The 27,472-nt window shown below is 38.1% G+C and overlaps 2 protein-coding genes across 3 annotated transcripts; one reads left to right on the top strand and one right to left on the bottom strand.

Annotated features, from left to right (window-relative positions):
- Positions 1–87: 87 nt before the first annotated feature.
- LOC145237940 (uncharacterized) lies at positions 88–20,846 on the top strand. Of its 2 annotated transcripts, none has more exons than XM_080100943.1 (15): positions 88–199; positions 2,616–2,809; positions 4,194–4,374; positions 5,631–5,876; positions 9,677–10,507; positions 10,954–11,144; positions 11,738–11,861; positions 12,250–12,345; positions 12,676–12,837; positions 14,842–15,048; positions 15,940–16,063; positions 16,473–16,531; positions 17,307–17,552; positions 17,955–18,293; positions 19,062–20,846. In XM_080100943.1, the coding sequence occupies exons 2-15, from the start codon at positions 2,667–2,669 to the stop codon at positions 19,170–19,172; spliced, it is 3,060 nt and encodes a 1,019-aa protein (XP_079957069.1). In that variant the 5' UTR covers positions 88–199; positions 2,616–2,666; the 3' UTR covers positions 19,173–20,846. The 2 variants fall into 2 exon arrangements, with proteins under 2 accessions (XP_079957069.1, XP_079957067.1); XM_080100941.1 differs by having other exon boundaries at positions 17,952–18,293.
- LOC145237941 (uncharacterized) lies at positions 19,223–27,028 on the bottom strand. Its single transcript, XM_080100944.1, has 15 exons — positions 26,541–27,028; positions 26,293–26,474; positions 25,905–26,008; positions 25,557–25,660; positions 25,243–25,447; positions 24,878–25,084; positions 24,429–24,532; positions 23,443–23,568; positions 22,995–23,181; positions 22,548–22,672; positions 22,335–22,437; positions 21,783–22,003; positions 21,273–21,425; positions 20,299–20,467; positions 19,223–19,848 (listed from the first exon to the last, which is right to left on the bottom strand). Exons 1-15 carry the CDS (start codon positions 26,991–26,993, stop codon positions 19,559–19,561), a joined length of 2,733 nt encoding a protein of 910 aa, XP_079957070.1. The 5' UTR covers positions 26,994–27,028; the 3' UTR covers positions 19,223–19,558.
- Positions 27,029–27,472: the final 444 nt, after the last annotated feature.

The following is a 27,472-nucleotide window of genomic DNA, read 5'->3' as shown; positions in this document are numbered from 1 at the left end:
GAGCATTCGCTCTTTACGGTAATGAAGCTAAAACGAAAGATTACGTCTGAAAAACCTGAATTTGCTCACTGAGTAACATCAGTTTATCTTCTCTGCAGGATCTTGGACTTAGCGTGGCATAATTCGGACTGTATTGCTTCCTGTATGACAACTGGTTTCCAGCTAGACGAGAGCGACAACGACTACAATATAACACAAAGTAAGTCCATCTTGCTGATACTACCGCTGTGTTATTATGTGTAACTTGAATCACACTGCTTGAGTCCCCGTATACCCCCTGTAGATTGTTTTATTGCATGTTACTGTTGGTGATTACTACGTCTGCACATGAGCGGTCTTTTGTGTTGGCGGATTGACATACGTGTCGGCCTATCACTTTCGATTATTATCTACTATCCCTGACCACACGTCGTGACTCATTTTGTGCTGTTGTTTGTAACTCGTCTCGTCTGAAATCAAATACGTCATCGCTACAGATCCAACGTGGTTTGCTGACCTCGCTCTGACGGTTAAACGCAACTCGACAATTTTATGACATGCGGTTTTCATACCCCAAGCAAAAAACGTAGAAATGAGCACACATGTCCAAGTAACCCTCGCATGTAATCTAACACCAAAATCATGTCGAAAATCTTGCTGAACGGCACCGATAGTTGTGGCGTAATTTGTGGTGTCGTGGTCAAACAAGGGTTATGATTTTATTACTAGGAATTGCAATACAAATGTGACGTCTAACGTCAGAGCATATGAATTCTCGCACGCTTCGTGGTGCGTTTATCACCAGTTATGGCTTGCGTAATTTCAAAGTCCCTATAATTAGGCCGGTTTTTCATATACGTGCGTGGAGGCGTTGGGTCAAGTATGCGTCTTGCTGCTAACAGAGCCAACTTGTTTGTGACCTGGCATTTAATTGCGGGTCCACACGCGTACGACACGCTACCATCAAGCAGCTTAACTACCACCACACCCTACGTGTGAAAAACACTTGTGTCGACGTTCTAATAACCGCCTACCACTGCTTGTGTTCTTGTTGTCAAGTGCTGCTATTCCAGCGTTGAAAATAAGCATATGTGGGTTACAGGCGAAAATACTGGACTTTTGGTCATTGTAATTTCTTGTCGTGTGTGGCGTTGAGGTCAAGCAGGAAAACAGCACTCTCCTGGCATCCTGAATGGTGGCCCAGCCCCTTTTACATCACTAATAACACCAATTTCACTCACTATTTCGGTAAAACATGTCAACTATATTTTTGTTTACTTCCGTGCTGTTTATTACGTCACTTCCGCTCTGTCATTGAAATACAATAAAATAAAAAAATCAAACAATTGGTTTTAATTAACAAACTAGAATAGTTTCAAAACAAATTTTTGAAACATATTTCAGTTTTTGCATATTAGCTGAAACTCTTTTTGTCACGCAAAAATTGTGCAAGTCATAGAATGCGACAAAAACGACTCTAAAAATAAATCATATCGCCTCAGTTGGGACAAAATGTCAACCATGCATGGCTATAGAGTGAAATCTGAATGTGAAATGCGTGATATTGGCATTCAAATACAATTAAATTAATGTACAATGCGTGATGTGAATAAATGCGTGGGTCGCATATATGTGAAGCTTAATGTATGCAAGTGCTTAACACTGTGAGGCAACGTATTAAAATAGTCATGCTTATAAGACTTCTGTGCACTTAATCTTGTCGGATTGGGATTAGCAAAAGTAACGCGTTTCACCCATAAGAGTTTTCGACGAGAAGTCATTGAACAAATTAATCGACGTCAATTATAATTATCTCCACCGAAAGCTGTGTTTCATACACCGGGTAAAGATTGCCTATAAACTGGTTGTGTTCTGCACCTTGAAGGGATTTTCTTCAAGGATGTCGCCCGAAAGCACTGAATAATTTAAAACGCTTTGCCAAACCCTTTGAAAACATGCCAAATATTTTGCTTTTTCGGCTAGTATACATAATCTAATTACATTTTTGGCATATAATTTGCAAGTGGAACAAATTGCTTCTCCATTGCCTGTATGGCTTACACATTCCGAAATTAGATACAGAGAAAGACTACAGAGAAAAATAAAAGTTATGTTTTAGGAAAATACCACACAACGTTTCATGTTTATATGATTGTCAATAGCGTATTAAGAGCGCTATCGCGTGTGGTCACATGTTTTCCATCGCTAGGTCCAATGCTTACCATTTATGTCTTTGCATGTACAATGGTTATAATGCAAAGTTGATCTTAGCGAAATATTCCACGTTACAATCTGCATCTTACGAGAAATGTCGCTTTCTTGCAGCTGATATATCCACGATGCCTTTGGTGCTCGGCACAATTATGTTACGTACACTACCGTATTATGCGTAATAAATCATTGTAACTCGTCCCTATATACAAATCCTAACTAAGTCGCCTGTGTTTCCCTGAGCAAGAAACTTAAGCGGCATTGCTCCAACCCAGTGGTTTCATATGGGTTGAACTAAATAGAATACACACAAACATTAAATACACTTTAAACATGTGCTAAACAAAACAAAGCGATCTAATATATCGGTCATATGTGACTTGGTGTTTATTTTGTGCCCGAGATTTATATTCCTTCCATTCCAGGTTCGAACACAACAACGCTTACCGGAATTACGAAGACAATGGCCGTCAGTGATGCTTAGCAACGTGACCCGCGTGTGTCGCTGCCCCCCACACAACTGTCGGTGCGGGATGACGACAATTTTTCCCGCCAAAAACCACAGTGACGTCATAAAGGACGGTGACGTAGATGTTTACGTAGACTCGCATCAGATCACGTGAGTAATAGCTCGCTGAGTGAAGTTTGTTGACGCGGATTTAAATTCTTGTCGGGGCGATTGATTTAGGCGGGAAATTTTGGCGCCAAATCCGATAAATGTTTGCGAGACGTGGGCGAAGAATTAATTTCTCACTCTCATATCTCAAGCCAGGCCGAAAACAACTAAAAAATTGACGACAAATGTTTAATAAACAACGAACGCTATTTTTGTTTTTCCTTAATGTAATCTTTCCCGTTTTTAGGCGACGCCCGTTTCATACCATTTTGTCAATCCTTTACGTGACTTAAGTGGTTATAAACGGGTGTAACTGATGTGCCCCTGCATGTCACTGATAATAATTAATGGCATTAGCATTTGCCGAAACGTTTGAATAATAAAACATGTCGCTTTTTACGTCTATTTGGGCCGTTGTATTCGCCTTTTAACTAATGAAAAGATCTGTGCTTTTCCATCTCAGAAAAACATGTTGTTTAAAATCGCTGTCGCATTAAGACCCGTGAACCCGTTTAACTGATGAATCTGATCTATAAGATTTTATTTTCTCCACTGACGTAAGCCCCCCTCCATTGTTTGAAAACAATAACCCGAGTGCAGGTGGTCTTATTACAAACGCACCTTGCTTCCCTTCACCTAATTTTACAACCAATTTAAAATTACACAGGGCAGGTGCAATTCCGGAGGTCCCTGAAATTTTTTTCTTTTTCTTACAGAAATGATAACTAACAGTTGTAATGGGATCACAAGTTTGTCTCCACGACAAATATATGCCAGACTATTAAGATGTTAAAAGCGTCGTCCTTCATTTGTATAAGACGTAAATTTTTAAAGCTAGAATGGTTCAGTATATTTTCATGGAAATTCAAACTAATCTTGTGTCACATTTTTGTTGGTGTTTCCTGAATAGTCAACAAGAAGTAATGCGGATTGCCTGACCATGTAGCAATGCCATCGGCAAAAAAGCCTTCCGAAAAGCACAAAGCGCTGATTGCAACTTTTCAACTGACATCATGCAACTGCTGTATACAGCGTGCGATTGTAAAAAAACAGAGTAGCAGCTTGGTCTGTGATAATTAGATGTTACACGACCAAGCAAAGCAAAAGGGGGATATTTAGAACGCCTGTACGGACTGACATTAAAAGCATTTAAACAAGCAACGTACAATACCATCTGCGAAAGTTTATCACTGGTGGTTTTCGACTTTACAGATTGTTTGTTATTGTGTTTAACGCAAACCAGAGAAAAGGTCAAGGAATTTTAAACTGCAAGATAAGTTAACTGTTATATCACATGTTATGTTATATCATGTTATATCATAAGGCTTACAGTTATATCACATGTTTCGACGAACTATTTATTCACTGCATTGTGTTTTTGATGTAGAGATCTGAACGACGCTAGGGTTCCTGACAGCCCGAAACACACGAACGGATCATCACAGACCACAACCAGTGTGAAGTACAAGCAAGATGGCTCGAGAAATAAACAGAGGAATCAACAAACTGATCCTCTGAAACGGGCTCTGATACCTCCAGCAAACCAAACTGGAATTGGAAAATCCAAGGTTAGTCAAATTTCGTCCAAAAATACAAACTTTGTGTGGATTTGATTGCACAAAATTACAGAAGTAAAATGGAACAGCCACCCAGGTTACAAAAATAAATTTGAAATTACTTTGGTCTTTACTGATTTGGAATGTTGTAAAAGGAAACTTGTAAGGTTCAAAGGAAACTACGTTTATGCTCTACACAGAAACGCGCTGTGTTAACGTTACGCAACAAGCAAGCGTCAATAAAATGAAATAAATATTTGGCAAAACTCAGTTTTCTCGTTTTTTATTTGATCACGTTGGGGATTTACGACAACTTTTGACCTTTCGAGAAAACACACACGCCCCAATCGATTCGTCGGACGCTCATTACCATATGTGATGGACATATGTCATGAATTGGTTGTGTAATGATTTGTGACGCGGTGAAGCACTGGGTAATGTGAAAGGCAGCATTTTGTGATGCGTGTAACCAAGTTTGCATGTTTTCTAGGGAGAAAACGCATTTGTTCCAATAATAGCGTTTGTATTGAATTTCCCAGGCGTGCACCCAAATGCTCGTTTGATCGTTTCTACAAATACTTCCAATTAACACGAAGTGATGAATAAATTTGGCATTTCAGGCGTCAGTAGTTGTGAGAATTTCGTGACTCATTGATGAGTCCATGCACGTTTTGCTGTTTCCCCTAAAACCGAGCGCCAAGTTTTCATGCAATGAAACTAGTTCTGGATCAACTCACACGTAATCCACTACACGGAAAGTGCGACCAACTAATTCGGAAGGTTGTAGGTTCGATTCCTGAGGCGCATTTAGTTGGGTGTTTTGGACCAGATTTTCATACATTTTTATGGAAAAAAAATGCCTGATATAAGATTAAATAAGTGATATTTTGCAGTTTGTTAGGATTTTGGACAACACTGAATCTTGATCGCACAGAAAATATACAAAGTAGATTCTTTTCTACATGACATATTGTTTTGCAACGTTAGGTTTAAAACCAACTTGAGGACTGAGGAAGGCGAATTTTAAGAAGGCACGAATAAATGTGGCTAGTGTTGTTTGGTTCACAATTTCACGCGTATTTTGTTTTGTTTCTTTTGTATTTTCTAATTTTGAAGCTCGTTTTAGAAATGATTTGACAATTAGTGCTTCGTCAGCTATTACATGATGAACTTTTTTAATGTCTGACATTTATATGTAATTACATCGGGTATTGAAAGTTTTCGGGGTGATTATTTTGGGATGATTGTGAACGTTTCTGTGTTTGCAGCAAACAGGAGCAGGAGGTGTAAGAGAAGGAGTGGGAAGAGAGGGAGGAGGAGGAGCACGCGTCACTTTTCTTGAGACTCCCACTCTCCACGTTCTCCAACCCCACTCCCACAAACGTCATTTCTCCCACCACCTCCTCGATCACTTCTCCTCCAATGAGCTCCTCAGGAGGAGTGAGAAAAAACGTCCTCATCAGAGGCAGAAGTGGCAAGAGCTCACTCCAGTTTCAACCTCCTGTGAATATAAGGTAGCTATCCCGTAAGATTATGATGTTTGAATTGTCGGGTACTCGTTTTAACCGCGTTGTATTCCTAAATATCGGTTTTCTAATCACAAAAAATTGACGAGGGTTTTCTCAGGTGCAGTTTCGCCCAAAGGTTATTCGCTAAAGCTCGGTGTATCTAAAGTTTAAGAAATGTTCTTTTTTTCAGGTTGTGTATTGCTTACACTTTACCTCATAAGGCAAACTGCGTAAAAACGTAAAAAAATCTAATTAAAAATTACCGTAATTGTCAGTGAAGAATCACCGTTTCCATCTTTGAGTGTGATCGAACCGCTATAAATATCAAATGCCGTTGTACAAACGTTTGGAAAACACATGTTTTCACTCTATTTAAGGCCTAAAAATGTAAGTAAACATGAAAATCTATTTTGGTGAACATACAGATGGTACGATTTATATGTAGTAATACGCGACACGACTGCGTAAAAATGTGTGCTGTGTGGCACTGTACTGTACTGTATCGTTTAGACCTCTATTTAGTGGTGGGATTCAGCCAGTTCGCACCGGTTCTATAGAACCGTCTCACGTTATTTTATGAGATCAGCGAACCGGTTAGCATTACTGGTTACTGTCAATGGACAGACAGTCAATTTTTTTAACAGAACCGGCTGACAAATATGACTTTTGTGATAGAACCGGCTGACAAAAACTTCCCCTATTAGACTATGATTAATTATACTGAACAGTACGAGACCCTTCAACGGACAACATGGTTATTGACGACCACTACATGAACAAATCAAATATGTTTCAATTCCAATATTAAACTGAAGATGCCAATTGGGTGAAATGTATATTTCAAGATAATAATGGACTGGTTGTAGAACTGGAAAATACTTTCCATTCCTAGACGTCTATTAGAGTTCTACTGTATGTGACATCACATTCACAGTGTCAGACAAGTATATCAGAAGAATGTTGTACATGTACCGCGAGACTAGAGTGTCAGTTCAAATAACACAGCGACATTGTGGGTTGTTCCTCCTCTTTTATGTGTCACTGAGCAAGTTGTATTGAACACAGAAGACATGTATGCAAAGTGTAAGTCTTAATTTAAAACTTAGAGTTATGTGAGGAGAAACTAATTGCGCATGGTAAATGTTTATGTTGATCTTAATTTTGCAAATACGCTGCGATAAACAAGCGGCTTTCGGCGTGAGTTTGTCAAGGCTTCTTTAAATTTACGAAAAACGAAACGTCCTTTAAATTTATGAAAAAAATTAACCAATCTGTTTCAAGGAGATAATTTGAAAGCATTGGTGCGTTGGTGAAGGTTTGGCAAACCGGCAATAAACATGGCACAACCAACTGTGACCATCAATATAAATCTAAACACCCATTTGTTGCTATTAAATCCGCAAATTCATGTATACCTCATCAGCGGTGGAATTCCGGTTCTATCACAAAAGTCATATTTTTCAGCCGGTTCTGTCGGTTACAAAAAGTCCATTGACAATAACCAGTAATTCTAACCGGTTCGCTGATCTCATAAAATTTCGTGAGACGGTTCTTTAGAACCGGTGCGAACCGGCTGAATCCCACCACTGTACCTCATCCATATTTCCTAAATCCGTTTAAACCAAAGTCCAAACAACACCGTTTACGATCCTATTCGGCTGCTTGCAGACTATAGTTCGAACCCTGAGTTGTTGTTCGCATTGTTATCTCCGACAGATTACGAGAGAGACGAATATAGTTTGTCACTTAAGGCTGAGGACGCACTTAAGTCTGCCACAACAGGCTGAATCACCTTTACTAATTGCTCGACTCTTGTCTCCGGTTTACCACAAACCTCTCCACAATGTCAAAGGCTTTGACAGATGTACTTCGGCTTTCGTATTGTAGAACTTTAATGACTGCGTTTCGTGGGTAAATGAAGACTCCACTTTTTAGTCGTATGTCCTTCTATTCCAAATAACTTTCTATGCACCATATTTGCCAAAATGCAAAGAAGAAACAACTGTCAAAAGGGGCCAAGACGCGGCATTTTACTCAACAAAAGTGGCAAACCTTTCCGAATACAGAATTATCTGACCCTATAGTATGCATAAAGTATTAAAGACATGCATATACGTTCAAACACAAGGTTCTATTCTTAGAGAAAGCCGATACTGACTGAAAACTCCACATGTGCGACACAAACTCAATTGCTTTAGATTTGATCAACAAAACAATCCGCAACACAACCTTTACGAGATTATACATCTCCAACATTTAAGCTTCATTGCTAGGGATGTTCAAAGTAGAATAACGAATCCTTTGGATTCGAATCCAGTTAGATTCGAATCCATTTTTGCCGTTTATATCGGGTAATTGGAACCGATATAAATGTGTGCTCTCGTCGTTGGCAAAAATGTAAACACATGTGTTACGCTTTTACGTCGACGCCCGGTCACCATTTGCAAAGACGTCAAGTGCATCGTCGCCGTCAAATCAGTGAGCGCTATACAAGTTATAACGCCAAGAGTCGCTATAACAACGCCATAACGACGGTTGTGCGTTGGAGGCATAATTAACGATTACGCATCTGATCACGTGCTTATGCTTATGCCATTAAATGACATACCGGCGACTTTTTGCAACGTCTTACCAGCATCTAATTGTTTCCATTTTTTTTCCGACACAACAAAAATTTAACGGTCATGGCGTTAGGCAGCGATTGGAAGCATGGGATTGTCTGTTAATATCGCAAAAACAGTGATGGAATCCCATAACATATGACGTTTGCATCATTTTTAACCCCCATACAAACATAAGAATGCAGTTAGTAAACGCTGCAAAGTTCACATTTTGTGTTGCAAAATCGCTGGTATTTTGAATTTAAAATCACCCAATGTTTTAACTTTGCTAGGGTGCCTGTTTTTGCAGTTGTTTTAGGTTAACAAACGTTATATATTAGTACACTAGGGAGTCTATGTCAGTCCTCTACCATCAACAAATCAAATTACCACAGCATGCTTACAATATAGTTACTTCTACTGAAGGCAATAATAATCACTAAATAAAATTGTAAAAGTTATTTTTTAACCTTATGCTAATTTTTCTGGCTTAGTGGCTTTTGGGTCATTTAGTTTCAATGCAGTTGTGCAAAGTTTTTTCTCAGTGTTTTTCTTTGTTTTGGTTGTTTTTTTACATTATAAATGAAAAATATGTTTTATAATGTATTAAACTGGTCTACTTTAGTTGTTGTCAAGATTAATGATTGCTCAATGAAAAATAATATAAGAATTGGATTCGATATTCTAGATTCGCATCAATTATTCTAGAATACCCAATTATTCTACTTTGAACATCCCTATTCATTGCTTTATGACAGTGGTGGCCAAACTACGGCCCGCGGGACGCATCCGGCCCGCCAAACACCTTGCCTGGTTTTTTTCCAAGCACCATATTTACCACTGTGAACATATATAAACCTTTTATTAAATACAAGTGTAAACAAGATGGTGTTATTTATTGTTATTCTACTACAATAATATATATTTTAATAAAGATGGCAACCAGTTACGACAAATTTTACGTAAATCTCACTTAATCCGGCCCTCCAGTGGCAAGACAGTTGCAAATTTGGCCCTTGGCCACCCTTGCTTTATGACATACTTTATATCATGCTCCACTGAACCAACTATATATATTCTCACTCTTTACTTAAGTATACTTTGTGTTAATATTGCCTGCACTCTCTCTTTTTCTTTCCCTGACGGCCAACATTTGCCTGCATAAGTTTGAAAACTATACCAAGCAAAGTTTCTGTTTATTTTCAGGACAGCAACTTTCTGTCTGAAGGGACGCCGAGCTCTCTGATCGTCGTAAAGCAACATCTTGAACCTTCCCTCTCTATGAGCGACGGCGAAGTGCTTCAAACCACCAAAAGTCACCCGCCTCTGAAATCCACAAACTGGCGACGGACGCCGGTTCTCTACGGCGACAAGAAAGCCAACAAAAAGTATTACAGCTTCCAGTACGAGAGCGTCGACGGACCAACGACGCGATTTGAAGACAAGTTTCAGAAGACGCGCGGCGCGGGCAGAGGTCACCATAGTGACGTCACAAACAAAACGCGACTTCAGCAGTCTAGAAACAAGTATGGCGCGTCGTATTTGGGAAAGCAGGGTCGCGCTGATGAAGTATCCGAGCTCGACAGTGGCGTTGTGATGCGGAGCGGGAGAGGAGGGATGCAGAAAAACAAGTTGCGGAGATGTAAAAGCTTAAAAGACTCCACAGTCGTGGATTATTTGCACTCTCGCGCGGTCCAGACCGACCTGTCAAGCTTCGTGCAGCTCGACCTCCAGCATGCCGCATCACAGACCGACACCAAGCGGTTGGAATTTGGGGAACTCTTCCAGTTTGATAAATCGGAACTCTCGGACTCTTCAGTGACAACAACATCTTTTGTTGATTCATCGCTGTCATCGACTCCGACTGAAGAATACGCCGATGATAAGTCGTCACTCACCTACGATGAAGAGTTTGCGAAAGAGTTAAACTCCGACCTTACTCCGAACTCTTACTTCCGCTTCCACCTCCAGGCTCGGAGCAAACACATCCACAACCGACTCCGAAGGATGCGGGAGCACCTCTCCTCGCAACACAAGGTAACTGGCAGAACTTTCAGTCCATGAAATGGATGTTGTTGATGGAGCTAAGAATGTTTTAAACAGCAATGCTGCGTTAAACAGAAAAGTTGACCGTTTTGATTTTAGCTAATATAAGTATTTGTTTTCAATAAATGAACCCTAAATCATGTTAAAGTAACAGCCTTCTAAACCATTTCGTTTTCCAACTATAAATAATAAGCTTATTGATTTAGAGGCATAATCGCAAGAACAACAGAACTGTTAATATTTTAATAAGGAATACAACAGCCCAAATAGACCTCAAAGGAGACATACTTGTTTTTTGAATTTTTTGAATCTTTCTTATCGGTAAGCATCAATACTGATTTATAGCAATCTCATTTTACAGCAAAAAATTTATTGAACCAAATTTTTGCTCTTTTCTTGATTTCTTATTCCCAAAACGTTGTATTTTTTCATTTTAGTCGCGAGTCGACGTCAACAACGCGACCATCACGCTTCTGAACGACCTTGAACAAGTTGTGTTCGAGGCTTACGAACTTTATGACGACTTCGACTGTGACATGAACAAGGATTCGGATAAACTTCAAGAAATGAGGAAAGAACTTCAAGCGACGAAACGAAACTGCAGAATCCTGGAATACGAACTGATGAGGTATCATTTGTATATAAGCTATTGCTACCAGGCATAATGTCAAGTTTATAGAGCTCTTCTGGCAAATGTAGTTTTATTCCGACATTTCGACGTCCGATACAGGTCGCCTTCATCAGGGTAAATAACACTAAATGCGCTTAGTACAGTGCACGATAAACAAAGGAAAAAGAATTAAACACAAGCACGTCACAATGCTACGAAAGCACTGCGCGATAACGATAGGTTGGGGCTCTAACACTTGTAGTCTGACGTTTTTGTGCATCTGATTGCCAAAACAATGTTTCCTAAACAATCCGATAATAAAGTTTCTTGTAATGCGTAGAGTTATTTTTTTTCTTATTTCTATTTTGTTTATGCCAAAATTCTCAACGTTGTTGAAAATAAATATTGTGTTTCTCAATCTTTTCCTATAAATGAAGTAAAGTATAAAGCAAAATACTGCGACTGATTTAGTTTTCACTCTGAAATATTGTGTTTTTTTACTTATGTTTTATTTATTTACTTATATTATTTACTTATGCCCTTACACAACCGGCCGTTGCCAAGGCCATTGTAGAGTTGCAACTTAAATTTTCATATCTTTTTTGTTTTAGATCTGACGTAATTTCGGCCGACAACGAACGAGTCGCTGAACTGGAAGAAGAAACGAAGTTATGTCGTCACGTGGCGGTTTCCTTGCATTGGGAACTTCAGGCCGCGGATGAAAAGCTTCAGAAGGTGAGAAGGCTGCTGCTGTTGACCACTCTGTATGTGGGATTAAGTCGTAAATCACCTCAGCGATTCACAACTGATGGTGTTTGCTCATCGTTGGTGGCAAACGAAGTTAAGTGTTTATCTTACATTTATGCTCCATTGCACCACAAGTTGCTGGTGTCCATTCTCCATTTCAATCATAATTAAGATTAATCACAATTGATCCTGCACAATTATGCCACGGAATGGCATTGAAACAAACACCATTTTGAAAGAGTACAAAGTAATTGCACATATACCGCAAAAAGTATGTGGCATACTGCAACCAGCGCTTAACAGAAACAGCATGTCAAAAATATAAATTTCTGCTAATTATTTTCATACAGAGGCGAACTTTTTGTAACATTTTCAGACGGAGAATGAAAACAATGATCTCCGGGAGAAAATGTTGACAGCCGAAGTAGAAAAGGACATTTACGAGAAAGAAGTTCTCAGTTTGCGAAACATGGTAAGAAAACGCAATCCTAATATTCATCTCCACAAAGGTCTGGTGGTTATCTGTTTGCAAAAGATGTTTTACGTACAGTAAACTTTGTTTAAACCCGATTCGTCTAATGCGGATCTTCGCCTAATTCGGACAAATGTTTTGGTCCAAATGGATCCGGATGAAACGAGACTTATTTTAATATTTTAAAATGTGTTTGTGGACTCATTTGGTTGAAATTTCTTCAAGGTCAATTGGGTATCAAGCGAGTCTGCCGGGTAACATTATAAAAATATTCGGAACCTGAAGTCTAAATAGAATATAACTTTGTCTAAATGGTGGAAATGTATACAGGTTGACCAAATGAGCCTTCACGCTTCGTCTGTGCCCGCTGAACCGGAACCACCGTCTTCTACCCACCGACAAACAATCCCTGAACTGCAAAGACAAGTTCGGTTTTACGATGAGGAGCGGAAAGCTGTGTTGACGCGACTCGTGGAAGTCGAAAAGGAGAGGGTAGGTTGAAATAATTGCTCACACCAAGGAGGTGGTATAATGGTGTTTTGAAATCAGTTGAAAATCGCGAGAAAAGCTTTCAGTTGAAACAGTTGAAATCGCGAGAAAAGCTTTCAGTTTCGCCCCTAAAACCCCCAAATAGGTCACCACGTAGTGAGAAAGTGCTTTTCAATATTCATCAATGATCATAACTGCCATAAAGCTTGTGTATAATTGATACATTTTGTTGCAAACATTTTATAAATCGCTGTTGCCATCATTAGTCCAATTCGAGAAAAGTTCAAAGTGCGAAGAAAAATGGAAATTATGACGTTAATAGTGACGTAATATGAAGTAGACACGTAAATGACAACAAGTTGAGGTCAAAGGGCGGAAGGAGAAAGATTAAGCTACTCTGTACCTAATGATCCAAGTCTTAGTGAGAAAAGATTGAGCTCGACCTGCTTTTTACGTCAGCGTTGCTAAAATTTAAACTCAGACAATATCCTACAAAGCTCCCAACAAAGTTAATTCCTGACGTGTTCAGAAAATTTAAGTCGAAACCTGTTGTTTGTTTCTTATCAGTGAACTTTATTGCCTTGAAGAGTGAACTCCCGTCAACAAGACGCATTTCGGTGAATCATAACATTTTTTATAAATCGCAAAAACAAATTGATTTTTCGCATAAATTTGATTCAGCCATTCGCAAACCTGCGTGGGTTTGGGTGCCAACATCATATGACGTCACAATGTAATGTGACGTGTAACAGCGTTATCGAAAACTACAAAGATTTACGACCATCGCGGTTGTAGTTTGGTCACTGCAAACCATAAGAAGCGAAAAATAAGTCACGTTAGCAAATATTGAGATTTTACGACCGCCCGCCTCCATGCGACATATTTAGTCAGTTGAGGTTAAGGTTAGGTCACGTGATGGAGCGATTTATGACGATCACGTGGTCACAACCTGAAGGATTCCAAACCTTTAAATTATTTTCTTCGTTCCAAAAACAGTGGTTTGGCCACGTGTCTGTCGTTCATTGGTTCTCAGGTTAAAGCTTTCGATTATTACGTTTGTTTAGGAAACTTGATGCATTGGTAAAATCCTGTTCATAGGATTTCTTGAATTCCAGGAACCGTTGGCCAATAAAATCCTACTCCAAGCAAAAATGTTGTTTCCCGCAGTAACAATGTGTACCTACAATAAAATATCTTTATTTTTGGAAGATCGGCTTGCAACACAAAAACCACGAGCTTATTTATACCGACTTGAGGGCGAAAACAGAAACGTACTGGTCCACATTTTACTGACGATAGCCTTCACACAAACACAAACGCATTTTCAATACAGTCGCGCAACATACACGATAAATAAAACCGGTTTTAGTAGGAAAGTGTCGACATAGACTCGGGACTTTCCAAAATGCAACGATCTTGTCGCAAAATACTTAATGCGCTGAAATCGTGGTGTTGGCACGATGTTAGAATATCAACACGAACTTAATCGTCGAAAACGCATTTTGAATGACAACATATTAAGGCGATGCCAAAACAAACTATCAGTGCACTTGTAAATTCCTTGTAGGTCTGCAGTACGAAGTTACCAATAAAACATAGCGCTTGTTCAATACATGTTGTATTTTAAAGAGGTTTGGAGCATATTTATTGTTAGACGCTCAACATCGTTTTTGATAGTTTTTATGTCTAGCTATCGAAATATACAAACTACAATAAAGCTCGGTTAATCCGGACCCGTTTGGACAAAAAACGTTGTCCGAATTAGGCGAATATCCGGACTAACTGATGTCGATTAGTTAAAGCCTTACCACATTACAAATCATTTGTACCTCAAGTTTGTCCGAATTAGCCGAATACCCGGATAAACCGAATCCAGTTTAATCGAGATTTACTGTAGTTCTGTCTACTTTGAGCCTTTTAAGACTTCTTATAGCATTCGTTTCGTTCTAATGGCAATTGTTGGAGGTTGAGATATTTGCAGCTTACAACATTTTTATTTTAACACAGGATTCAATCCTAGAGATGAACGACAATTATCGTCGCATCTACGGAGAGATTTTACTTCCTCTGCGATCCCTGGAGAGCGAGGAATGGAGGACGAAAGATCTGAAGATCCGCATCCGGATGGCGGAGGATCAAGCGGGAGTCCTTGGACGCAGAGTGATGCAGCTAGAGATGGAGAATGGGAATCTGTTGAAACAAGTAGAAGATTGGGTGAGAAAGATGACCTGATGAGATTTTTTTAACCTTTTTTGTCCTCGAACCATTTCTACTAAGTGAACATACACTATAGTAGAAATGGTTCGAGGAAAAAAAAAGGTAAAAAAAATAAGCCCTTAATCGTTCATGCAGACCAGCCATCACAACACACACATTTTTAAATCATAGTACGCCAGACCCATTAAGCACGAGTCCTGGAAAGACTCCTGTCCTGGAGATTTTTTTAGCTTGTGCCTTGCCATTTGGGAATGCTTGGGACTTGATTTGATTCTGTATAACGCGTTAAATATGCTTTGCGTACTACAACGGACCATTTCTACCTCAGCATAATCAGTTACGGTTTATGGAAATATGGAATATTGAAAACAATAAGGAGTTGAAACTCATGTTTGTATGTCGTGAGGTGGTTGTGGTTTCACAGGAAAACTTTTCACTGCCGCGGTTTTGGGAATAAGAAACACCAACCAAGAATATGGAAAGTTGTTTTAGAATACAATAAATTTTCAATACGTTTTTTGTTTGTAGAAGACCAGATACATATATGAGAGGAGGTTGATTGAACTTCTCAATTACCAAGGGGCTTATTTTGGTTTAACAATCCTTTAAAGAGTAACATTTATGATCAAGTAGTTGCTTTTACATCCCGGACTGATGTGTATTTTTAAACAAACCATCGCTTAAAATAAGCAAGTCCGTGTTTTTAATGTCTAGCCCTCTCCACACACACAAAAACACAAAAATTCAATGCAAATAACAATAGACCAAACATAAATCAACTAGTGTACACAATTTCTCACAGAATATACATTTCGCCAAAGTTGTTTGGCATCTTCAGTTCCTTACTCGAATAGAACACGTAAAATTTAATGAAATACTTTTGCGTAGGAAACATCCAATGCAGAGCAATCGAAGAAAGCAACGACCAGCGACGTCCAGTTTCTCGAGGACGAAGTCGAGGCGTTGAGACTCGCTTTGCAAGAAGCAGAGGAAGAAAATCTCGTGTTGCGCGGTGGGTATAGAGCTACTTCAACCATAACTCACGTCAACCGCACATTTAGCTAGTTTTCGTTAGGTGGCGCGGGAGCTGAATTATTTATTTAGCGGCTAAATGGGCGTAAGGTCGAGAAGTAAGTTTTTGAAAATTTTACACTGGGAACTAAATTTTTTAGGTTAGTTTCATTGATTTTTTAATGATAATACCTAACCCCAACCCTAATAGCCCTAACCGTAGGCATATTTTGAAACATACCGTTTCCAATAGGATTTGTGCTCTTTGCGCCACCTTTCGAAAATTAGCTAAATGTGCGACTGACGTGAGTTATAGTGTTAGTAGAATGTCCTGCGCGGTGAGCTGCATGGTGACATCATTGTGCTTCAGGGTGATAAATCATTAAACGCTGTTGTTTTGTTGTTTGCAGACCAGCTCGGCCATATGAACCGCATGGCGAAGGAACGGGAGAAAAAGCTTTTGTTAGAGGTTGGTTTGTCACCTTTTGGGTAAATAAAGTAAACTTCGGTTTATCAGGATCTTCGTCTAATCTGGAAATTTTTTGGTCCCATCGGGTCCGGATTAACCGAGGTTTACTGATGTGTAAAAAAGGTTTTATTGCTTTTTTTGTTTTCGTGAAATCCAACAACACAAGATAATGCAAATTTAAGCAAACATTTAACTTTTGATTGTGAAGCAAGGTTTGACGCCAGAGTTTAAAACAATCTCACAATAACTATGAAAGGTTTTCGTCTAAAATTGCATGGGGTAAAAAAGAAGCTCCAAATCACGTGGTGGACCGCATCAATATTTTTCAGAAACCACTCTCTTCTGTCACCCAGCGGTTCAACTGACATAATTTTGCCCAAAACGCGTCAATGCAAGCTGTTGACCGTATTTTTTTTACTACATTCAATAGGTGTCAACTTTGTTGAGACTTGTCTTTTCTGCAAATGAATCAATATCAGTTGCCTGCCGATTGGGTTATCGACGTTATACAAGGCGTAGTCAATTGTCCCCTTGTTTCAACTGTTTTATTAAAAGAACTGTGGTCCATTTAAATATGAATGTGCAAAGAAACTTTTGCGTTGATTCAGTTCGGCCTAGGATTTCGTACATCTGTTTTTGGACAATTTTATTGCATTATATCACTCAAACAGCACGAAACGTAATTATTTCATCGTTCAAACTATTGTCATCATCAGTGGTATAATTTTTGAGAAACATTGCATTTAAACCAACTTAATCAAATTGTTGATGTCAGGTTCCCAAACTGGATGAGAAGATTATTCCAAAGTCTCCCATCCCTGAAAAAGCCCCTGCTACTCCCAGTGAGGTCGTCCAGCCGTGGAGTTTGCCCGACAGTAAATCGGTTCGAGTCAACCGATCCGACAGTGACATGACTCTCTCGGTGATGAACCCTAGTGACTTGGATAAATACTCGATGAGAGTGATGACGCACATAAGGACAGCGATCGACGCTGAAACGCAGACCATAGAAAACATGCAGGTACAAATCGGTTTTAAGACTTTCTTGCGAAAAGTTAAAGTGGTACCACCTATCATTACACAAGAAATAGTAGCTTAAAGTTTTTAACGATTTTAAAAATCATTGTAAAACATCTTATCGCTAGTTTTGACTTCAAGTAAGCCTATTCGTGTGTGCGTGTTTAAGGGGTTTCCAATTCCACTAGTGTCACTATAACTTGAAAACCATTCAGTCCAGTTACAGTTATCATGAAAGTTATGAAGGCCAGGCTGGCCGATAAAGTGCCAACGAATGATATGATTAAGTTGCTGTAAAACAAAATGTTAACATACGGATCGGTCTCATTGTCACAAATTTATTACAAACGCCTTTACTTTAACTGTAAACCCAAACCTGCTAATGCAACGACCAACACCGAAGCAGGTATCGGATGTAATCGAAAGAATCCTCGGGGATTCGGACATCAGAAAGCCGCAGAGAATCTCGAAAGAACTGATCGACGTGCTGACAAGATCGAAGGAGGCAGATGTGACAAGAGTAGTGGAGCAGTTGCACAACCTAGCGGTGGCCACACACAGCTTGCTGGGCGACTGCGATGTGACAGACGTTCGTAGAGTTGTAACTGATGATAAGGCAACTCAGAAAACTGAAGGAAGCCTGGTACATTATCACGTCACAACTGAAGAGGTTCGCAGATCTTTACCCCCACCTCGTGTTGAAGTGATTACTGTGGAAAAGGAACAACCGCGTCGAGTTTTGAATGTAAGTTTTGCAGCATTGTTGTGCGACTTTGTAGTAAAATCCATATGTAAAAGACATCAGTGGAGGTCAGTTTTATTTTAGCCGTTTTACCTGTACTTGAAATTAAACTGTTAAACATACTTGCATAGCTTTCAAACCTGAACTCCAACAAATACAAAAACTATTTTTTCGTGGGTACACAGTGCATAGTTCTAAATATTCTGAGCTAAAAGATAAGTCAATATTTGGTTGTGAACCATCACTAAGTTTCGACAGCTTCTTTTGTCATCGTCAGTTGAAATGAAACCAACAAAAGGGATGCAACTTGTTTCGCATCCAAATACTGGATTATTGGGCATGTTAAAAACCTGAATGATTGAATAATCGTGGTAAAAACCTTTTGTAGCCCTCTTAGTGAGAACAAGCTGTATTGAATTTTATTTAACTTTGGAAAGCATGTTTCAAAATTCATCAGGCTAACACGTTAACACACAGTACAATAACCCCAAGTCACATGTAACCAGTGGTGGAATTCAAACTTTTTGTCAGCCAGTTCTATCACAAAAGTCATATTTTTCAGCCGGTTCTGTTACAAAAAGTCCATTGACAGCAACCAGTAATGCTAACCGGTTCGCTGATCTCATAAAATTTCGTGAGACTGTTCTATAGAACTGGTGCGAACCGGCTGAATCCCAACACTGCATGTTACCCACTGTCCCAGAAAAAACTATTTCACTTTTGTCATTAACCCAACAACATCAGTTTAACTAAACTTTTAAAATTTTGCAGACTTCCCAACTTCTGGTGCTCACCCTCCTGTCTTACGTTACAGCTACATCACTGCCCTTCTCTACTCTTCTCAAGCTCATATTTTTGGTCGCTCTGTTCTTTCTATTCTAGTCGTTCCACCACCTGGCGCTAACCCGGAGAAAAGACGTACAAATCAGAAATTTGGAAGAAAGATGAATTTTACTACTAACCGCACACGATTATTTTGATAAGAAACACACGATTAAAAAGGGAAAAGCGCGTTAGATGATGGTTCGAAAATAGATATACTGCTTCATCTAATAATTCGTTAAGACACTACAGTGACATACACAATGCTTTACAGAAAATACCAGCGCGCATTTAATACAAAAATAAATACTAAAAACCGATTACCATACATTCGATATCCGATCAATCGCACCGTTTAATTGTATACCGCCAACTGTGGCGCATATAAAGCTTGGCAAAAAACTTGGGTATGCGAATAACCGGATTCTCGTTGTAGTCAAAAATTGCTAAGTGTTCTGTGAGTTGTAAAGTACGACCTGTTTGCCAAATTTCGTTTCACATTTATCGACAAGGTCCAATAACCGGGCTATGTTTCGATCGAGCAACTGTCCGATCATGGGCGACTCGTCACTCCAAAGATGCGTGTGAAATTGATCTTTAACCTCACAATGGTTCGAGCTTGCGTAGCGGAGCGTTGAAATCACGTGTTCAGGAAACTGGCAGTTGTAGAGGTATGACAAATAATCGTTGTTGTCATTCTGGAAGGCGTCGTCGGTTTTAATGTGCATCAGATGTCCTGCAAGATGCAAATGGTTAAAAATTAGAAGAGCGTTTTTGGGAGTAATTCTAGTTTTTTTTTGGTTAATAAAGTTCTCAACAAAGGCGCTCAAAATTTTAAAACTTGTTTGTGGTATCATCTTAAAACAGTCTTAGGCTGACGTTTACAAATTTGTTTGTGGTAAATGATTTTCTTAAATATTTATTCTGGAGTTTTAAAGGCCTAATGACTTTGGCATCAAATTGTTAAAGCCGTTTGTTTAAATAGAAGAAACACAAAGATACCAGTGTGTCTGCATTGCATACAATCCTTAAAAACTAACCAATATCCAATCAGAAAGTTTTGCCTTGCCGTATTTTTAACAACTACAGTTTTGCATTGGACATTAAAGTATTAGAATTGTTACAAAATTGGCATAGGTGAAAGTCATAGCGCTCTAGCAAAAACTATTTACCAACTGGTGATTACCTTGTATACTCTGGTGGCCTTTACTGGGAACAGGAATAGCTGCTAAAAATCCCAGTAACAAATATTCCATGTCGTCCCATTGCTTCTTGCTGAACGGGGTCACTGCATTTGTGAGTCCGCTTAGTTTTGGCACCGAAATGTAATGCACAGTCGTTACACGCTCTGGAATCTAAACACGGAAAAATAAAGTCACTTTTGTGTTGTTTTTTTGTTGCCCTTAAAGAAAAAAATGATTGTACCACTGTTTTTTTAATTGTACAAACTTTTGTACTGTTTTTTTGTGTTTCTTTTTGTTTTTATTTTCCACATTTTGAGTGTTCTCATCAAAAAGAACTTGGTTGCTTTTTTTATTTTAAATTTTCTTACTGTTTTGTTTGTTATTGTTTGTACAATGGCATCAAGTTTTGCACACAAACACAGAAAAGACTAAACTCAAAGCACATTCTAATCCAACTTTCTAATTTTGTAAACAATTCAAAATGTGCGTTCTAATTTCACTTGGTCAACCAGTTCTCCTGTTTATATAATAAAACATTTTCCTGGTAAAATATTGTTTTATTTTTTCAGCAAGCATTTAAGTTGAGCCAAAAGAACAGTTATGCCAATTAATTTTTAAAAGTTTGCCGAAAACTTAAAAACTAAGGAAACTTAAAAAAACTAGAAAGGTGGCTTAGCACATTTTGTCATTGTACATACACTAGGGAAGGGGACCCATAATCATTGAGGGTAAACATTGTGCTACAAATCAAAAAAATAAGTCAGAATCTGGTTGCGGTACTCAGGTTTTTTTTAAGGTTTGATTTGGGTGACCGCTAAGTAGTTTTAAGAGACCGCAAGTGTTTCATTTAAATACCAAAAAATAGCCATATTTGCTTTTAAACGAATTATTTATTAGGCTACTGGCAGATTTTGGGAAACCGCTGGAGAAAACGGTCCCCCAAAACACCTTAACAAAAAACACTGGCGGTACTTACAGTGGGAACAATTACTCCGCGCAAGGAATTATCCAAAAGTTTAAGTTGCCGAAACTTGTCAAACTGGTTACCACCGATGTCGACAGGAAAACCAGCTTCAGCTAACTCTGATGCACTCAGCATTCTTTCAATTGCCGGAACAGTCTTGTAGAGCTGGAAAGCAAACAAAGTTTAAAGCCTTTATTGGATCTGAGTTTATGGTGCTTTGTTCAAACACAAAACAATAAAATTTACTTTCTCTTGGATAATATAGCAGATTTTTTGAAGGAATGGTCTGAACAATATTTTGGTAAAAAAACATTAGGTTCAGTGTAGTAACAGCACCTGTGCCCTAAATTTATGATAGTATAATATCAAACACAATCGAAATATAAAAGTATGTGTCAGCTTTGCCATCTTGATAGCAAGGCCATTTACTTCACAAAAAGAAAGCAATTACATCATGCTGTTTTCTATTAAACCTAAGAGAAACAGCACACTAGCAGTTTAGGACAAACATGCCATTCTTACCCCGAGCATTCTGTCCAACTGATAGACTGCCAGTTGTGAAACATCAAATTCCTCTGGACCTCGCTTGGCAAGAAACAGCGCTGGAATAACGTTGCCGTTCTGTTTCACGTGAATGTTCATTTGACCTCCGTTAGCAAGTTTGCCTCGAGCCGGTTTGAATGTTGAAGCATCTTCAATCTTGCTTTCAGCCACCAAGTTTAGCCAGTCTTTGTCTTTCATACCTTGATAAAAACATTTTAATTGTTCAAGGTGTAAAACAAATATGAAGCAATGGTTCCACAATTGAAGTCTTTTTCGGAAAGCATGGATTGAAATGGACTGTAAATGAAAGTGTTTATAGTTGGCATAACACAAGAGAATACATCATTAAACTGACAAACTTGCCAAAACAACAACAGTATTCAGTACAATGCAATCAGGTAGTGGCTTAACACACCTCTACGACCCTTAATGTAACTTTCCTATGTTAAAAACTTATATGTTCCATGCCATACATGTGTGTTTAGCTAACATGCTTCCAGCAAATTGAACGACCACAACATTTGTATTTACCTTTCCATCCACAGGTCTTCATGAGAACAGCTTCTCTTGCTTCTCGAACATAATATTGAGTCATCTCTATATCACTTAAACATTCCTCTTTCTTTTCATTGACCTGAACCAAAATAAAAACATGGCAAGTTTGGAAGATGACCTTCTGAGATATACCCTAAATTGACTTGTAAAGGAAGTTTAATGTCGTTGGGAAAGAAACACGAAACTTACCACAACTTTTTGTGTGACTTTTTCTGGTTCAGGCAAAGCATCACTAGCAGGTCGAACGTAGACTGTGGTTCCTGCATGATCTACTGGTTTGGAATTGTCCGATTTTAATATGGCTATGATCCAACCTACAAAAATGTGTTACATTGACAAACAACTTGTTGTTTTATACTAGTTTGATCCAAAAACAATTCTGTGCTATGTATTAATTTCTTTCAATGATTAGTATAGATTAAGATATTATGGCTTATATTAGCAATGCAAATCATCATGTTTTTCAGTTATATTTCTTCTTGAAAAATGTCATTTATTCTGCTTTTATCATCACATTATGTGCTATTTCATTTAGAACCAATCTTGTATAATAGGTCAATAGGTCAATCTTGTATAAACATGTTTTCCTTTACAGTCTTTAACCTAAGTGTGTTTTTATTTGATAAACATGCTTACCTTCTTTGCGCAGATGTGGTATAGTAACAAATGATTTGCATTTGACATCTTTCAAGCAGTGCCGAACTGCTTCTTCTGGAGACTGTAGTGACATCACACACCCCCATTCAGCTTTGCTGTATGGGCAGTAGTAGTCATAGCGACCAGGGAAGTCAGCATTTTCAATCTTTTCGAATCCCTCAATGGGCTGCAAATAACATGTTCAAGTACAGGAAAAAAAATAAGTCATTTGTCCCCAACATTTATGTATATATATATTTCGCCTTTGTTATGTAGATGTGGTAGTCAAAACCAGTTTTAACAGAATGTCTTGTTTCAAAACAAGCAAGTATGCGAAAAATAAACAGGGCCTTTAGAATATATTTTGCAGTCCTTACATCTTTCAGTGGATGAGCATCACTGTAAGATGAATTACTTGCTCAAAAACAAAAGTGGGTTTAACTCTTACAATATCTTCCTTAGGTTTTTGAGCCAAATCTACATCTTTTATTGGTTGTGAATCTCCCGCAACGATTTTTCCAGGGTTGACTTCATTGATTGAAACTCTTGGCTCATGCTGTTCCCACGAATCCACCTACAATAAAACATCATGTGTAAAGAAACTTCCTTAACTACATGTATCAATATACTAGAATAGTTTTATTAGTATTAGTACATCAGCTTGGTATGTAACTTTTTGTGGAATTCATTACAGTTTGAAAAGCAGCGCTTTTAGAAAACATTACTGTCAGAGAGCATGTGTGTATAATTTTATGTTAACAATAAAAGAGCATCAGCAACAAAATGCTTATATTTAATAGACACAATTTCTCACATAGCTGCCTTTAATCACAGTCCAAAACAGGTTTCTATATTTTAAACATTACTTAAAATTTATATTTTAATAGTAAACAACAGGGACGGGTTAAGCCACACCTAAAAAGGAGTCCTCAGCCGAACAGTTGTGCAAATTGACCTGAGCATTAAATTTGCATATTCATGCCCTGCTAACATACGAAACTCCTGTTCGAAAGGTTATCCAAGGTCAAAAGTGACTTTAAAATGTGTTAGACGGTGGAAAACGAGTTCTGTACAGCTTAATGCACCGCTGGTGATGTAAGGCACCTTGGAAAGTTACAAAACTAGCGAAGAAGTGGGACTGTTAGTGATCATCACTATGCACTAACCGTGCACGGCTGAACAATAAGCATTAACATGAGATGTTCGAGGTTTGACCAAACAGAACCATTGCAAGCCCATCCTGAGTAAACAACAGTCAACAAGAACCATATACTACTTAAAACTAAAATAAACAATGCTGTGTGGGACTGTGAACAGTAATGCCAGTTGACCAGTGTTTACATAATCAACTAAGGAGTTAACCTGTGTAGGATTATGTCAATATTGACTGGGTTATAACTTATTGTGTTGAAGTTTTACAGGATGCATCGTTACCTGTGAACCATCCGGTAAACGTTTCACGCTCAGCACTGCCGGGTTGTTATTGCTTACTTCATGTTTCGACAAATCTCCATCAAATGATTTGCCCACTCCTTCATCTGCAAACAAACATGCAACAAATAAACATCTTCCTGCAATCCATTTATCATTTTACTCTGACTATAAACGGGCAATTATTTTGATGTTGAACTGTGCATCATTTCAGAACAGTGTTCTACAGATTGAGGTAAGGACAGAAGCAGCAACATTTTAAAAGGATATGATTTGGAGCAAATGCGCCATTGCTTACTCAACTAATGTAGCCTTGCTTGAAACAGTGAAAAAGATTTTACCCACAACAAAATAATGCACGACACCAAGTTGGGAACAGTCTAGTGGTTTTGCAATAATTAAACTTGTTCCTAAACATGTACATAATGTTGGTTGCTACAATCTTTACTCACTCTTTGGAAGAAACTTTTCCAGTTCCTTAAGCAATTCTGCAGAGGTGTATTTTTGTTTTTTCAAACCCTGGAGAAGATCTGTTACACCTTTTGTAAACTGGGATGGAACGCCAAACTGGAGGAGCGGAAGAAGATAGAATCTGCTGATCATCATTAAATTCTTCTGTTCGTTGAATCCTTTGCACTCTCCATTTATACATTTTATCCCTTTAAGAATTTTAAAATAATGAAATAACTCAAAATTTGTCACAAATCAAAAAATTGAAACTATCATTAGGTGAGCAAAAAGTTATGTGCTTTATCTACACAGACAGCAGTTCCTATTGTATAAAATCTTAGTTTTATTCTGATAAAATACACCTTACCGCATTTTGTTTCTTCGACCAAACAGTTTGATGCTGTTACACATGATGGTTCTGTTACAAGAGGAAAACGACTAAAACTGTTCAACTTTATGTCGTTTGTCTTCGAAGATAATATAAAGTTCTCTGGATCCCAGTTGTTCAGTGAAATGCTTCCGAGTGGTAATGTTGACAGAAACTTCGTCAGAGATGTAAGGCTGTAACAAGCCTAAAATACAACACAGGCATTTTTGAAAGTTAACTAAGAAAGTTTTCAGTTAGTACTTGGAATATGTAAACTGACAATGTTTTACAAAAATTGAAACATTGAATCATACTTTAACTCTTTGTTCCCAAGATTGCATTTTCATGTGTTCCATATTGAGTGGTATTCCTGCTTCCTTAATGAGGACAACTCCAGAAGATGATGCAATTTTGTTGTCTAAAATGATAGGAATTAAGTACACAGTTTGTAGCAATCAAATTAACTTAACATAAGCCTGCATGATACGTATGACAAAAGTATGTGAGTGAAGCAAGCTAGATAAGGGGATGCGAATGCTAAATAGCGGTGCCAACAAAGGTGTTGAAATATTTCTTTTTAATAGCATTAAACTTCGAATAATATTGACAAGAACAAAAGGTTTTGGCAACAAATATATATGTGATATTGTTCATTTACTCACCAAGTTTGTCTCCCGGGTTTATGCGCTGAACGCAAATTCCCAAAATCCTTGCAACTGCAGGATGATTGAACTGATTTAACATTACTGCTTCTTGTAATATTCGCCTAAAATACATTAACGTAGGAATTTAATCATGATAGCTATATATATGTACAACTTGAACATTGTTATTGGCAATACACCCTACACCAGTGATTTTCAACAGGTGTTCTGCGGAACACCAGTGCTCCGTGAAATATTAAGTGTTCCGCAAGAAATTTATTAGACTTGGACTAGTTTTTTCACAATGGGGTTGAATAGTCATTCTTTTAAGAAAGTAATTATCCACCTTCAAACGTTTTAATGTCCAAATTTTCAAATAGTTGATGTACTCAAATCAAACTTTTACCTATATTTCATCAAAAAGCAGCGATCCAAATTCTGCTGTGTATGATCTGAGTCTGAGGAGCCACATTTCGCTGAGATGAGCTCATCAACGTCAACTTTTACAACTTCAATGGCAACTTTATATCCATCGTAAACAGCTTGATATGTCGACTGGTGTTTTGTCTCATGTAGAAGATCTTGGATCTAAAACACAGTTATCTTGAATGCATTTTACTGATTAATCTGTATCACTTGAATTAATAATAATACCTGAGCAAATTTTACTTCTTTACATCCCCATTGGTAAAAGAAAAAGTTATTCACATTGACTGTTGCAATCAAATCGTCCAACAAATAAGTAAAATTTCCAGACAACTGATTGTCAGAATACGAAAATGTATTGTTTGTTTGCAACTTCTTTGGAGATGAAGCAAATTTTGTGAATGAAACCAAATGAGCAAGATTTCGGCTCAAAAAGTCATGGTGGGAAAATGGATCTTTGTCATTTTCCACTTTATTGACGTCAAACAATTCATTAGAAAAAAAGTCTTGTTGGTTTTTGCTTCTTGCAAGGAGCAACCTCTTTGACAAATAACTTTCCCGAGCATATAAATAAACAAGAAACAGGGCTACAGTGACACAGGAGCAGATAACAAGGTTTCTTCGACGCTCCCTAACTTTCCATATGTCCGTTTGAAACGATTGATAATAATAAACAAACATGACTGATGTGATTCTGCAAAACACAAAACTTTTTATACATACCACTACCAGGAGTCCCAGGACACAAACAAGCTGATATTATGTGAGTAAAAGGCTACAAGTTCTAACGTTTCTAAAACTGACACTCATAACGTTTTGGACTACACTACAACTTATTTACTTCTCTGTTTAATTTAGTTCGGAGACTTTCTTCTGTAAACAATTTCACTTGTGTTTTTACGTCATTTGTTTTGACTTTTCTGCAAACTGTTGTCATCATCATAGAAATCATAAAGTTTTCGTGTCAAATCAATTTTTTCGCATGAATGGGTAAATATATAAGTTTTTCACAGTATTTTGTGACGTTCAAGAAAATTAAATCCCAGAAAAAAATGGTTTGCCAAAAAAAAAGATCTTTGAGAAAATAATCTTATTTGTCGTTCGAGTTCAATAGTCAAGCGCGGGAAGTGCCTCAAGGAGAAAGCGGAATTTGTGAAAAT

Source organism: Phallusia mammillata, chromosome 7, assembly GCF_965637545.1.
Source record: "Phallusia mammillata chromosome 7, kaPhaMamm4.hap1.1, whole genome shotgun sequence".
Lineage (NCBI taxonomy): Eukaryota > Metazoa > Chordata > Ascidiacea > Phlebobranchia > Ascidiidae > Phallusia > Phallusia mammillata.
The sequence above is the reverse complement of the archived record's forward strand: the minus strand, read 5'-3'. Positions and strand labels throughout refer to the sequence as shown.

Bases quoted from the DNA above. Each gene is read 5' to 3' on its own strand.
- LOC145237940 (XM_080100941.1), top strand. From the start codon at position 2,667: ATGCTTAGCAACGTGACCCGCGTGTGTCGCTGCCCCCCACACAACTGT. The intron at 2,810-4,193 runs GTGAGTAATAGC...TTTTTGATGTAG, and splicing joins GTAGACTCGCATCAGATCAC to AGATCTGAACGACGCTAGGG. The intron at 11,145-11,737 runs GTATCATTTGTA...TTTTTGTTTTAG, and splicing joins CTGGAATACGAACTGATGAG to ATCTGACGTAATTTCGGCCG.
- LOC145237941 (XM_080100944.1), bottom strand. From the start codon at position 26,993: ATGTTTGTTTATTATTATCAATCGTTTCAAACGGACATATGGAAAGTT. The intron at 24,533-24,877 runs GTGAGTAAAGAT...GTTTGTTTGCAG, and splicing joins GGAAAAGTTTCTTCCAAAGA to ATGAAGGAGTGGGCAAATCA. The intron at 19,849-20,298 runs GTAATCACCAGT...TGCATCTTGCAG, and splicing joins AGGCCACCAGAGTATACAAG to GACATCTGATGCACATTAAA.